The sequence below is a fragment of the Sphaerodactylus townsendi genome, linkage group LG07, assembly GCF_021028975.2.
Source record: "Sphaerodactylus townsendi isolate TG3544 linkage group LG07, MPM_Stown_v2.3, whole genome shotgun sequence".
Taxonomy (NCBI): domain Eukaryota; kingdom Metazoa; phylum Chordata; class Lepidosauria; order Squamata; family Sphaerodactylidae; genus Sphaerodactylus; species Sphaerodactylus townsendi.
Genome location: NC_059431.1, coordinates 112,268,402 through 112,282,905, shown reverse-complemented (window position 1 = coordinate 112,282,905; position 14,504 = coordinate 112,268,402). Strand labels below are relative to the sequence as shown.

Here is a 14,504-nt window from a genome sequence, read left to right as displayed (position 1 = left end):
CATAACTTTGGACCCCCTGAACCAAACCTCGCCAAACCTGGGTGGGATCATCAGGAGAATCTCCCAACAAATCCCTGAGATTTTGGTGCTACGAGTCTAAAAACTGCGCCCTCTGCAAGCCAAAAACTGAAAAAACACTTAAAAATACAAACAACCATAAACGGGGGGCAGAGCTTTGTACATGTAATGGGGGGGGGGGGTTGAACCCAAGAACCCCATCCTTACCTAAGTCCTTGGCCATAGTGCTGCTAAAAGAATATATCATGCTTAGAAATGATTAAATCATTGAAAATAGAACAGCACAATAATAATAAAGGTTGGAATGACTTGTGGCCTGAAAAGAATAAGAGTTTTAAACATTTTAGGAATCATTTAATCGGGAATGCCTAATTAAATGTTTGATTGAAGTATAAAGATAGGTTTCATAATAGTACCCCAATGTGGCTATCAAGATTGGAAGCTGTACAAATAAAGGAACAGAGATTTAAAAAGCTGGTTAAGGTCTAGAGATATTATAGAGAGGCTGGATAAGGAAGTCAGACTGAAACCTAGAGGCCAGATTATAATACAAGTGAAATCATGTCATTGGTTCATTTATTTCCAATTGATAGAATGCTTTCGACAGTAAAAAATGGGGATTTAGGCAAGAGAGAACAATTTTTGAAGAAATATTATGTAAAGATATTGTCGAATAGGGAAAATATATAGACATCTGTTAGTGTTTAAGAGAAATAGTGTACAATCTGTTAGAAACAAGGCGAGATAAACATCCACCTACACACTTTATTATATGTCTACTAGATATTATATTTGAACACAGTTATTTCCGATTTGACACTACTTTCTATACCCAAAAAAAATGGTTTGAGTATGGGGTCACCCCTTGCCCCCAGCTGTGCTAATTTATATATGTGGGACTTTGAATCTACATTTATAATGTCTAACAGTAATCCCTTTCGAACAGACATCCTTTACTAAAAAAGATACATAGACGATCTTTTATTGATTATGACACCAACCAGTAATTTCAAAAATTTAGTCACTTGGCTAAACACATTAGAAATTTCCATTCAGTTTACAGGACAGAGTAGTTCCAATAGAATTAATTTTTTGGACACCACTATTTATTTCAATGACTTACAACAAATAACTTTTGCGCCTTATCATAAACCAGTTGAAAAGAACATGGCTCTACATTACAATTCCTATCATCCCAAACATCTTCTTAACAATTTGCCTTACAGTCAACTGATTAGAAAAAAACGCAACTCCACTACTAGAGAGGTATTCCAAACTGAGGCTAATAGTCTTCGAGACCGCATCACCCCATATGTCCCTAGGCAGCCTCTCCGATCGGCGGAGGCCAACTTATTGGTGGTCCCTGGCCCCTCGGCGATGCGGCTGGCCTCCACGCGGACCAGGACTTTTACAGCCCTGGCCCCGGCCTGGTGGAACGCTCTCCCCCCAGCTGTCCGGGCCCTGCGGGACCTTGGGGAGTTCCGCGGGGCCTGCAAGACGGAGCTGTTCCGCCGGGCCTTCGGAGGACCCAGCCGCTAACAGTGCCCCGTCTTTGGCCCTTAACATCTGGGCCACAATTCCATCACTGAGACTCGCCATGCCTCCCTTCATCGTGGGGAGGGAGGGATTTTATATTGTTGGAACGCTGGACGCCACTTTATATCTTGAATTCTAATTTACATTTTAATTCGGACATATTGTTAAACGTATTGGGATATTCTATCACTGCTTTTAAATGTTATTAATTATATTGTTTTTAAATGCTGTGCACCGCCCAGAGCCCTCCGGGGATGGGGCGGTATAAAAATCCAATAAAATAAATAAAATAAATAAATAGAATGCTAACTAATTACAGTAGAAGAGGATACCCCCAAAGAATTTTACACAGAGTAATGGCAAGGATTGAAAATCAACCTAGAACACAACTCTTGGAATATAAAAAGACATCCACTCAAAATAGAATTACATGGCCAATAAATTACACCCCTAATGCTATGAACCTAAAGAAAATTATTAATAAATATTGGCATGTTTTAACACATATTCCTGGCTGCACTATGCCTCCATTAGTGGCCTTCCGCCGGACAGATAATCTCAGACAATTTTTAATAAGAGCTGACATATGCAAAACAGAACAGCCTTTGCCCCCTGTTATCGGACATTTCAAATGTGGCCATTGCAGCTTATATAACATGTCATTAAATACTACAGAAATACGAGATCCACAACATGATAATAGATTCTGGAAAATGTCTCATTTTTCCACATGTAATGCCAAACAATGTGTATACCTGATCATCTGTCCTTGCAAGCTCTCTTATGTGGGGATGACCACCAGATTTTTGAAACAAAGATTGTATGAGCATATTAGTGCTTTGCGTACTAAGAAAGAAGAGGCACCATTAACTAAACACTTTTTAGAAAAACAGCATTCTGAGAGAGATTTTAAATTTATGGTTTTATTCTTATATAGGGGCAATGTTGAAGATGTGAACACTGTCAAACGTGTATTACTTAGACAGGAGGCTTGGTGGATCCACTTGCTAAACAGTTGCCAAACTGGTTTGAATAAGGACCTAGATTTCCGCTGTTATTTATAATGTAACACATCTGTTGTACATTGTTATGCAACTTGCTGATTTGATGAGCGTTGAAGCTAGGGTCTGTTTCACTAAGCTAGGAATGCAGCAAATTCAAACTGCAGATGACTCTGCTGAGGCAGTTATACATTACTTTGTAACTAGATGATTCACTGAATGTAGAAGCTGTATGCTGCTTTACTTAGCTAAACACACAAATACCGTGTTTCCCCGAATATAAGACAGTGTCTTATATTAATTTTTGCTCCCAAAGATGTGCTATGTCTTATTTTCAGGGGATGTCTTATTTTTCTGTGTTCTGTTCGTCGGGCATGCTTCCAAACAAAAACTTTGCTATGTCTTACTTTCGGGGGATGCCTTATATTTCGCACTTCAGCAAAACCTCTACTATGTCTTATTTTTCGGGGATGTCTTATATTAGGGGAAACAGGGTAAGAGAATTCAATCTGTAAGTAACTGTATCTTTTACTGTAACTGATCATCAGCATGTTTAAGTTGAACAAAATTATATCTGTTAAAATGTTAACTTATTGATGACAGTAAATTGTTTCTTGATTCCGCTGCTTTTATGAAAGCAACTGTTACCGTATTGCTACAAAGATGTAACATATATAATGTCCAACACAATTTAAAATAACATCTAAAATGACAGCTTATATTTACGCAGCTATTTCTAATAGATTTACCTGAACGCACTGAAGAAATTTCTGTTGAAAACGTGGACTAGCGCGCAACGCGTTCTGCGAATGTGGCTGCTGTCGCCGTAGTTTCTTCATCACTTGCTGGAGCTGCTGCTGCCTACTACCACAATCCGTCTTAATATTTTTGATTCATTGAATTTTGGAGATACTGACTCTTTCAACTGACTGGAACGCAATATGACTATTGCAGGTTTCGTGCCTCATGGACAATATTTATGACATGCTCTCATTACATGTGTGTTTATTACCTTTCTATCCAGTTAAATAATCACAATATATCTTTATGAATAATCTTTATGAACGGTTTATGAAGTATCTATTGAAATTATACTCAAACTAACTGCTTATACCTCATTGCCTTGTATCCCTATATATACAGTCCTTGTTTTTTAGGCTTGGCTGGCCTCAAATCTTTCAGTGTTTAAAACTGAACAGGAAGAGTTATGATTAAATGGGCTAAGAATATTGGGGAAAATATTCAACTAGATGAATGGACTGAACTGTAGAGAAATATTAACAAATTCACATTGAGCATGGACCTTAAAGAAAACTTCTATAAAATGTTTCATAAGTGGTATCTTGCTTCAGCAACATTGTCTAAGATGTATAAGAATTGTTCACCGACTTGTTGGAAATGTGAAATAAAAGGAAGTACTTTCTTTCACCAATGGTGGCAATGCAGGAAGATACGAGAATATCTGAGGATTAAACAGCTGGTAGAGGGAAGCACCTGCTCCGTCAAGAGGTGGGAAGGAATAGTGTGGGGGACCAGGGATACGCCAGTCACCCTGTCTGGCTTCTCACTGGAGTGCACTCAACAGTGCCTCAGCGGCAGGACCAGAGGTGGTGTAAAGCTGTCCGAAGCCTAGTGCCTACCTAGTTCTGTCCCTAAGGCACCAGGACGTAAGTGGAGCATTCTAAAACAAAAATGGTCCAGGAAATGTCAATGATACGGCTGGCCTCCACCTGGGCCAGGGCTTTTACGGCCCTGGCCCCGGCCTGGTGGAACACCCTTCCTCCAACTGTCCGGGCCCTGCAGGATCTCGGAGAGTTCCGCAAGGCCTGTAAGACCGAGTTATTCCACCGGGCCTTTGGGGAGGCCAGCCACTGATGGTGTGTGCCCTCTTTGTCCCTCCCTTTTAACATTCTGGGAGCTTGTGACATCTGGCTTTACTGTCCCCCTCTTTGGGAGGGTTTTTTATTGTTAGTTTTAATGTGGGACGCCAAGTGATCTATGTGGAACGCTGTGATTTTATGTTTTAATGATGCTAATTATATTGATTTTTATTGCAATTGTTATTGCCGTCTATGTAATATTATTTTGTTGCCCACCGCCCAGAGCCCTCAGGGGATGGGGCGGTATATAAATATAATAAATAAATAAAAGATGAATTCACAAATCTATCATCTTTATCCTGAACAGAGTATAGTAACACATATACTAATTAGCACATTGACTCCAGCTGATATCCACCAGCTGTCAAGCTGTGACCCATCATAAAAACCTAATTAGTATTTGAACAACTAAAGCTTTTGAAGGTATTTAGATGAGAAAGGAGTCGGTAAGTGAGTACAACAATTTCTGCCTCCTTTAATATAAGAATGGACTTTTCCCTCTAAACTGACCTGACTGCAGCTTGTCTCAACTCTGTGCATCCCGAAGGAGTAGTCATCAGTGAACGTAATTGTGTCAGAAGCCATCACATCGTAGAATGAAGGCCAGCCTGAAAAATAAAAGGCGAGGGGGTGGGTGGGAATACGAGAGTACAAATCAACTGGGAGGATTCTTGTGTCAGGCCCTTTTCGCACACACGGTTTGTTCTGGAATAAATATATGTGGTCGTCACGGTTTGTGGTATTTGTTCGCACACACTTGCGCCGGAATGTGCTTCGACCCCTAATCTGTCGCCCATTTCAGCCTTTGCCTCAGATTTTTCCTGTCGCTCGATGCTTCTGCAACTTTCTGGGATAAAACAGATTCCCTCCACAATCCAGTGCCTATGTGCAAAACGCAACGCGAACAAGCAACTTCGAAGAATCACGCCCACTGTGTGATGCCATTTCCTCCAGCCAATCAGGATGTGCTAGACATTGCCAGTTGCGCGCACAGATTTTACAGTTTCGTTTCCGTCTCACTCGCCTCTGGCCCTTCCTCGCGGTCGGCCATGCAGTGCATAGCCTCGCCGCGCTAATATGTCGAGATAATGAGATCTCTGTGCAGAGGTATGTTGGGACAGTGAAATCACGCTGACTCGGTAGCTCGTTAGTCACGTTACGTCGGGAGCTCGGTGGCCCATCCACGAACGGGGAGAGATCACATGGATGGGCTGAAAAGTTCAGCCGCCATTTCAGGTAAAGCTCAGGGTAGGGGCGTGTCATGGCGGACCGAGGAGACGAGGGACCTGATTGCTGTGTGGGGGAGGAGGAAGTGCAGCGCTCCCTAAAGGCAAGCCACAGAAACTTGGATGTATTTGAAAAGGTGGCGGCGGAGATGCGCCTCAGGGGCCACAACAGAACTCCTGTGGAGCGTAGGACAAAGGCCAAAACTTTAAAACGGGACTTCAAAAGAGTTAACCAGCATAACAAGACTTCCGGCAATGGTCCTCGGACAATGCCATTTTTTGATGAGCTGGAACAGATGTTGGATGGGGACAGAAGCATCAACCCGCCGCACCAGCTCAGAGCAACGGAATGTGTAGTGGCCGCTTCTGCCGACGCTGTCTTGAAGGACTCCGCCAACATGGTGCACAAGGACTTTGAAACCATTGACCCGAGACCCCCGCAAGTCTCCACTCCATATCCGATATCACAGGGTAAGTATACAAGGCTCCCTCTTCTGCCCATGAATGCAGCATACGTATTGGTGGGCCTGCAGTGAGATAATGCATCCCTCTCCACTATTGGTGCAGCATTTAGGGGGTTTTGTGCCTCTGCCTGTTTATGTAGTCATATGTTGGAAACGCCGCATGAGGTGGGCGGTGGGTGGGTTGGGGAAGAGACATGTCGCTGCCCTTAGCCCCTTGTGCTACCTCATGCCACTTCTGGCCAGGGGTTTGGCATTAAGGGATCCATTGCAAGGATCTCTGTTTACTTTTGGCAAATTTGGTCTTCTGCAGTGTTGTTGATGGTGATCTTGTGTTCCCACAGTCTCCACCCGTGACCTCAGCAATCCCCTGGAAGACGATGCCACGCAGATCTCTATGCCACATATGAGTGGTGAGTTCAATTTTTGCATTGGATGGTGGCTTGCAATTGTAAACTTGGGGCAGCTGGGAATGGACTGACCACGCCCTCGTGAGAAAATGCTTGCTACTAGACGGTGCTTAGGCGTCAGTCACTGGTTAGTTATCTGTCAGGATGATTGACCATGACATTCCTGGAGATGGCACCCTTGCTACGCATCACTAAAGTTGTGTGGTAGAGAAGTGCATTTCAGTGGTGCCTTTACAGCTAGTTCTCCATGAATAAGACTGTCATCATTGTACCTCTGTCCCCATAGCTGGTCTTTTTGCAGACAGTCCTGGTGAAATGAAGATCATGGACATGTTATGAGAACAGCATTTCCGTGCATTTCACTTTTTGGATTTGGCTTCCTGTGCACTTTTTCCAGCGAGACAAAAAGTACAGATCATTCAAAACCTAATACAGACTTGACATGGTTTCCTTGCAATCATTGTAACATGAAAGAGTAAAATTAAAAAGACTTGAGACACTGGAAGGAACAAAAGCAATGCCATTAACAATAATAGCACTGTTTAAGGCATTCTGAAACCTGAGATCTTCAAGATTGGCCTGTCCCAGACTGTTTAAAGTTAAGATTGTACTTGAACTGATAAATTACTCTTTAGAGGGTAACATACAAGTAGTATATTCAACATACTGTAAACCTAAACATACCTGAACCAGAGTCAAACTTTGTCTCTGATCTAAAAACAAGAGAGAGAATCCTTTAGTTACTTTTTAAAAACTGCAATGAGAAACCTAAGATCTAATTGCAACCAGCATCTACATATGTACCTGACCTACAAACATATTTGAATCTCCCATGCATTTTTATATTAACAACTTTATCAATAACTATTTTAGTTACAATACTGACATAGGTAAAGAAAAAAACCTGGAAAATGTTATCAATTAAAACACAATGACTATACAATTTCAAACACATGTTTTTAGTTATATATATTTAAATTTAAATCAAACAAATCAGAAGCATGTTTTCCCCCCTTTTATTGTACTATGTTTTTAAGATGCTTCAACACCATCATGGGATGGGCGCTTGAGTGTTCTTTTCTTTCACAGAAATGAACAGCTGTTCCTTAATAATTGAAGATCAGACAGCATTGGGCATTTCCCCACTCACCACGATCCCCCACGATCCATCCCTGGCGCGCGCCCGGGCGTCCCCACGTCTCAAAAGGAACCGTTTACAAGAGCGCCAGGGATGCCACGCGCTGAGGGGGCACGTTGTCGCCGCCCTAGTCGTGGCGAGTGCCGGGGGACCCCGCGCTACTTGAGGAGAGTAGCGCGGGGCTTAAGGTAAGCTGCTGTGCCGCCCTCGCTCCCCCCCAGCGGCACGAAGCCGCCATTTTCCCACCTTGCTTCCCAAGCGAGGTTTTTGGAAAACGGCGGCTTCCAGCCACTGCCGTGCGAATGGCAGCGGCTGAAAGGCGCCATCCCCCCCTTTCCCGATCGACTTACCTTCCCTGCGACCTTCCAGCATGTTGCCGAGGTCTGGGGACACGCCCCCCCTGCCCTGCGACTCTGGAGCGGTCGTGCAGGGCAGGGGGGGTGTCCCCTGGCTTAGGCGACGCGCTGGAAGGTCGCAGGGAAGGTAAGTCGATTGGGCGACGGTGAAGCGGCGCCGTGTTCCCTGTCATTACCGGGACCGTTTGTGCGAACGGTCCCGGGGGGGTTGGGTCGGCGTCATGTACGCCGACCCAACCCCCAGTGTGGCCGTGCAGAAGCGGCCAGGGAGAGAGCAATAGCAATAGCTCTAAGTCAGGATCTAACTACATGACACATTTTTCCTGGATATGTTCTGAGTTTCCAAGGCATGTGAGGGTCCAATTCAGATGAGAGATGAAGAGCATAGGGAGAGGGGGCTTAATTCCCCCAGTTCAGACCAGAAATAGCCCTGGGCAGCTACTATTTGGCCCATCAGGATAAGAGAAGAGAAGCAAGTAGCAGTTCATTTCAGCTGCTTCAAGTCAGGAAAATTGTACAGGAAGGAGGCTTAAGCCTCCTAACCCAGTAGTCCCAATCCAAATCACAGGCCCTTTCTTCACAGGCCATATACGGCGCCCTGGGGATGGAAAAAACGCCGTCCCCAGGGAGCCGTTAGCACAGGTGGCACTGCTAAAACACAGCAGTGCCAACATGGCTCCTCTCCCCCACCCCCAGGGCGGCATCAGGCCGCCTCCAAAAACCTCCCTCCTGGAGGGAGGTTTTTGGGAGAGCTGTAGCGATTCCCGCTGGCGCTTGGTCACGAACAGCACCACCCGGGGAACTCGCAGTTTTCGGCGCATCCCATCCCACTCACCTAGAAGTAAGCCTTCGTGGCTCTACTGGACTGCTGAGACCCTCCCTCGCTGTCCTCCGACCCCTGGAGGTTGGAGGGCCAGCGATAGACAGAGTCTCAACAGTCAAGTACTTTGGCTCTGGCTGGAAATGAGTGGGAGAGGGACGGGGGCCCTCTGTGGGGGCCGCTTGCACGCTCCCATGCGAACGGCCCCCACCCCTCCACCAGCAGAATTCCTGCCGGTGGAGGAGCGCCCTTTCCGCAGTGCGGAAAGGGCCACATACTCCATGGGAACCATGGAAATAAGCCACTAGTTTATGTCTGTTGACCTAACCTGGGGCTCCACCTGGAAAAATGAATTGTACGGTTAGGCCTTCAGTAGTAGTAAATACGCTTTGCCTGAACCCAGTTCAATATTTGACAATGTTTAGTTAAAAAGATCTCTGGTAGAATGTGCAGGGAAATAGCTTTCTTTGCCTGGTAGCATGGACAGCTACTACCACTCAAAGCAGTTAGTTCAGAGTTGGGGGACAGTAATGAGATGACATGAAGCAGCTTTATGCAACCCAGCAGAGATGGTAGAATACATACAAAGAATGAACAGCAAATGATGAAGGGCCAAACAAAACAGAACCTCCAACTACAGTTTGTGTGCACCAGGCAGTGACATAGATATTTTATGGGGTGGGTTTGGGGGCGGGGCTCAGGAGGTGGGGCCATGCCCTCACCTGCCCCTGGGGGTGGGGACATGCTTCCCCAAGCCCCCCCCCACCTCAGTGCTTATAAAAGCAGCTCTCCGAGGCCAGGGACGGCAGTCTCTTCTGCCCTGCCCTGGTAAATAATCAGTAAGGAGTCCTAAACTTATCCCTTTTAACACATTATTTTCAAGTTAAACTTTTAGTTTACGGTTCTATTTTTGTTTACAGATAAGAACAAACTTTTAAAAAGCTTTATATCTTTATATGCAATGCTCAGAAACCACGAGAAGCCATTATTGTGCAACTTATTTGATCTACTCACTTGAACAAAGGGGTTCCACAAACCACACATTTGTATATTCCATGAGCTTTGTGATATGTGTATTCTCCCTCAAAGGCACTAGGGAAAAATAATAAAGCAATGAGCATTACTTAGTCATATTTCTACTAACATTAAATTGGCTTAATGAGAGCTTAGCATTTCCTACATTTCATAATTTAAGCATCACTGCTTTCTAACATTACTTCTTCAGATCCTGTTTGTAAGTCCTCCTGATTTCTTACATGTAACATCAGGTAAAGTACAAGTGCAAGATCATGGTGTTAGTATTTGCTTGTTGGTCCCAGACAGGGCACCTTCCGTGCAGCAAAATCCTGTCTGTTCAGTGGTGCTAATTTGCGTGAGTTAGAAAACAAGTGAAGAACTCCACAAAACTGTGTTTGGAGAGGAGACGAAACAGCAGCACTGGGAAGACTTATCTATTTGATACTGACCATATTTCTCTCATCTTGCTTACCTTTCAGTTCCTTTTTCCTGAGTAACATGGTACTGCAAAGGCGTCAGTCGTTTCTTCAAATCTTGTTGGGAGAAGAGCACTTTACAGGTCTTTTTATCCTTACATGACCCTGCAAAAGGAGAGAATATGGAAGAAGGAACTTTTTAAAAATTCAAAACCTGAATCATTGCTTTGGTGGACAGCCTAAGCACAGCTTCTACATTAGCTTTCCCAAGGACAGATCCAGTTCTAATGCATTGAGAGTGGCTCAGCTGATTGCTTCTTCAGACCCAACAAGTCTGAGGTTCACAAAAGCACGTGACTTTGCTGGCATAGTGATAATGTGATACAGCCAAAGCCTTCTCTATGCAGAAAAACACACACCCTTTTTAGGATTCAAATGATCGCAGTAAGTGGCCATCCTAATCTTAAACGTGTTTCATCATACCTTCTCTGCAAATACGTTTAGGATTTAACAGATACAAGACATCTATATTGCAGACATAAGTTAATGGGCATATGATGTTTAACCAAAACACAAGAATAAGAACGAACACTGACAGAAAACATTGTAAATTGGTTATTGTCATTTAAGATCAAACAGTCCTTTGGACTTGGTCCGTCCTTAGAAAGTATTATTCTGAAAATCAAAATGTACTTAAAATTAATTCAAAATGGGATTTTCTTGCATTTAGAAGGCAGTGTATCAAAGAATTTCCTGAGAAACAAAAAATGAGTTGTGACAAATATGTTATTTGACAACTATTGTGATTTTTAAAATATCATCAGCATAAATATCCACTTTCAAATGATTATTATTAGTCCAATTTCTTTGACTTAAGGTGCACAAAATTCTTATGCAAAATATTTAAAACAACGTAGTAACCCTGAATGTGTTCTTATCACTGTGAATGGGACTTATCCCATTTTAGACCGGAAAGAATAGGCATAAATTGTATACGCGTTGTATGATCATCTGAATGATGATGTCATAAGTCTTCATTATAGCCACTGACATTCCCGCGCATGTAATTACAAATTAACAGCCTGCAACCATAGTTGGATTGGGTCCACTAGCATTTTATCAGCGGTAAATATCTGTACTTCAGGAAACAGAATTTTTATTCTATATTAGCACATTTAAATTTATTTTCATTTTGTGAGTCCACCTAAGCCAATTTCAAGACCAAGTCATCAAAACAGGATTTAAAGTTTAGAGGCTCACCATCCAATCTATTCCTAGTAGAAACCAACATAGAATTCAAAGGTGGAGTTGGGAATTTAACCACTAAAGGGAGAAATAAATGGGATTTATCACTAAATAAGATGTGTGCCCTCCTGGGAGCAGATTGCGTAATTACACCCACCAGCTCTCCCAGCTCCTAATTCCTTTCCTATATCAAGAGAATGCCTCCTCCTGAACAAGTTCCTTTGTAATGGTTGCACATTTTGAGAAATAACTGAAGTGTGGGGAGCCTTCCGAATATCCTCAGTCAGATGGGAGCTAGTGTACCCATTTCAATGCAACTATTGTGAAGGAATACAGCTGAGCAACTGTTACATGAATTGAATAGCCAAGTTATAAAGGCACATGATGAATTTCCCATCTTGCTTGGGCAGGCCTTCCTCTGGTCAGCACCTGTATGGCAGACTCTCTTATAAATCCAATGTACATCACCTTGAGTTCCACAAAAGCCGAATACTATTGGGTGTTTTTGCTCCATGAAAGATGGATAAAATATTGCATCTCTCTGAAATATGACCAGTGGTATGTCTCACATCAACACCCACTACTCATAGCTTTTGTCAGACATGATTTTGGTGACTGTCACCAAAGAATCAATCAGATTCCCAGAGTTTTGAGGATAGAGGTTTTTGCACACTGAACCTGGAAAATAGGCTCACTGCTCTATTTACTGCCTCTCGTTACATACAACTGGAGTGCCAAAATCTAAACAAGGTTTAACCCCTTAAAATGTAATTTATTTTACAGAATTGAGAAAACTCAGCAATCAAGGAATAAGAGGGGAAGTCCTCCTATGGATTAAAAACTGGTTGAGAAACAGGAAGCAAAGAGTAGGTGTAAATGGGAAATTCTCACAATGGAGAGATGTAGGGAGTGGTGTCCCCCAAGGATCCGTTTTGGGACCAGGGCTCTTTAACCTATTCATAAATGATCTGGGAGTAGGGGTGGGTAGCGTGGTGGCCAAGTTTGCAGATGATACCAAATCATGTAGTGTGGTGAGAACCACAAAGGATTGCGAAGAGCTCCAAGCGGACCTTGATAAATTAGGTGAGTGGGCTAAGAAATGGCAAATGCAGTTCAATGTAGCAAAATGTAAAGTGATGCACATAGGGGCAAAAAATCCAAACTTCACATACACGGTACAGGGGTCAGTGCTATCAGTCACAGACCAGGAAAGGGATTTGGGAGTCTTAGTTGATAGTTCCATGGGAATGTCAACTCAATGCATGGCAGCTGTGAAAAAGGCAAACTCTATGCTGGGGATAATTAGGAAAGGAATTGATAATAAAACTGCAAAGATTGTCGTGCCCTTATATAAAGCAGTGGTGCGACCTGCGACCTGCATGTGAGCTCCCAAAGGCACCTGGTGGGCCACTGCGAGTAGGAGAGGGCTGGACTAGATGGACTCTGGTCTGATCCAGCTGGCTTGTTCTTATGTTCTTAGAATGAGTCACCCATACAGCACCATTCTACAGTGATAGCACCTAAAATACTCTTTCACACAAGAGAGCAAATCCAAGTGGTGGTCTGTTCATCGGCAGCATCCAAACATTTCCTTTCAGTCTGTTGTTTTAGGTTTGTACAGATTTTCCAGTAACAGTTCGTAGCTCATTGTAAACTACCCTTGAGCTCAGGGAGTTATAGGCCCTTTCCCCACTTTAAAAATAATGCGCAGGCCTACCGGTTTCGTAAAACGCTGGTGTTTTTGAGCGCGCAGTCACAGTCCCCACTGCAGCGGCTCCTTCGGAAGACCTTTTGAAAACCGCGAACCTAGCGCGGCGTCAGAATTCTTGCATTCCCCCACGGCCGCGCGCTACTCGTTGGTGGTCAGGGCCGGTCTCCAATCACTCCAATCTGATTGGTCCGTGTGCCGTTGATGGGCAGGGCAGGTCTGCACTCCGATTGGTCTGTCCGCTGGCTCGGAAGTCGAACAAATCTTTTTAAAAACGAGCGGAAAAGACATGCCCACACGTCGCAACGCACAGTCGCCCTTTGCAATTCCATAAATATTGCAAAAACCTGGCGGGGACTCCTGTGCATTACTCGACATTTACTTTTTTAAATCCACAATTGTCCGCAAGTGCGATGAAATCACAATTGCTTTGACCACGCCGAAGAACCCCTGTTCACTCGTCCAGGCGAGTAGACGAACAGTATGGGATCAGGCAGCTTTTCTTTTCGGTTTTTGACGAGGGTGCGCTGGATAGATCGCAAACGAAAGCGCCTCTCCCCTTTTGGTGAATGTCACCCCCTCGGTTTCGGTAACCAAAAATATGCGTGGGTACCAACAGTCGAACATTCGACGTACTGAGCATGCGCATGCGCGCTGAATCTTGGTGGGCAGTTGACTCACGTGTTAGTTGAGACGACTAAACGAGAAGCCTCAGCGATGGAGGGAAGACTCGTGCCAAAACGGAAGGCCCCACCGAAGGGAAAAGGCTGGTACTGGGGGGTTGAGGGGGTGCGCCTGCTCCTCAGGTGTGTGAAAGAGGGGGGCTACAGTGCCCTGTTAATGGGCTCAACTCGGCTGCCCAACAGAGATAAATTTGGGTTTATAACCCACGCCCTGGCAGCCAAGGGCTTCCATCGGAGGATTGGCCAGTGCAGAACAAAATGGAAAATTTTTTAAAAAGTCCTTTTGGGAAGACAGGCTACAGTTCGGTGGCACACCTCCCCCCAAAGCCAGGCCACCATACTATCGAGAGATGGAGGAGCTCTGGCATTTGGCAGGGGAGCCTCCAGCTGAGCGGCGAAACCCAGAACGTAAGTGGGTCATGGACCAGAAACACATTCATGCATGCATTTGCTCCAGCCTGCCATAGGCAATGTTGACTTGAATGGTCGCTCTGGCCATCAGTCAGATTGGTTCTCTGGCAAGTGTGAGCACCTTTATGAGCTTCACTTTTCCTGCATTTTCCTGTGGTGTTCCCACAATGGTCAGAAA

General features: G+C 44.2%; 2 protein-coding genes across 4 annotated transcripts in view; one reads left to right on the top strand and one right to left on the bottom strand.

The window, feature by feature from the left end:
- The window catches only part of LOC125436463 (methionine-R-sulfoxide reductase B3, mitochondrial-like), a 50,890-nt gene that overhangs the window by 2,542 nt on the left and 33,844 nt on the right, over positions 1-14,504 (bottom strand). For all 3 annotated transcript variants that reach the window (XM_048503474.1, XM_048503476.1, XM_048503475.1), the window contains 4 exons: positions 10,336-10,444; positions 9,861-9,938; positions 7,217-7,245; positions 4,946-5,043 (listed from right to left, as the gene is read on the bottom strand). In XM_048503474.1, the coding sequence (XP_048359431.1) occupies positions 4,946-5,043; positions 7,217-7,245; positions 9,861-9,938; positions 10,336-10,444 (314 nt within the window). The remainder of the gene's footprint in view (positions 1-4,945; positions 5,044-7,216; positions 7,246-9,860; positions 9,939-10,335; positions 10,445-14,504) is intronic.
- LOC125436462 (atrial natriuretic peptide receptor 2-like) overlaps positions 1-14,504 on the top strand; it is a 54,236-nt gene that overhangs the window by 31,093 nt on the left and 8,639 nt on the right. The window lies entirely within an intron of this gene.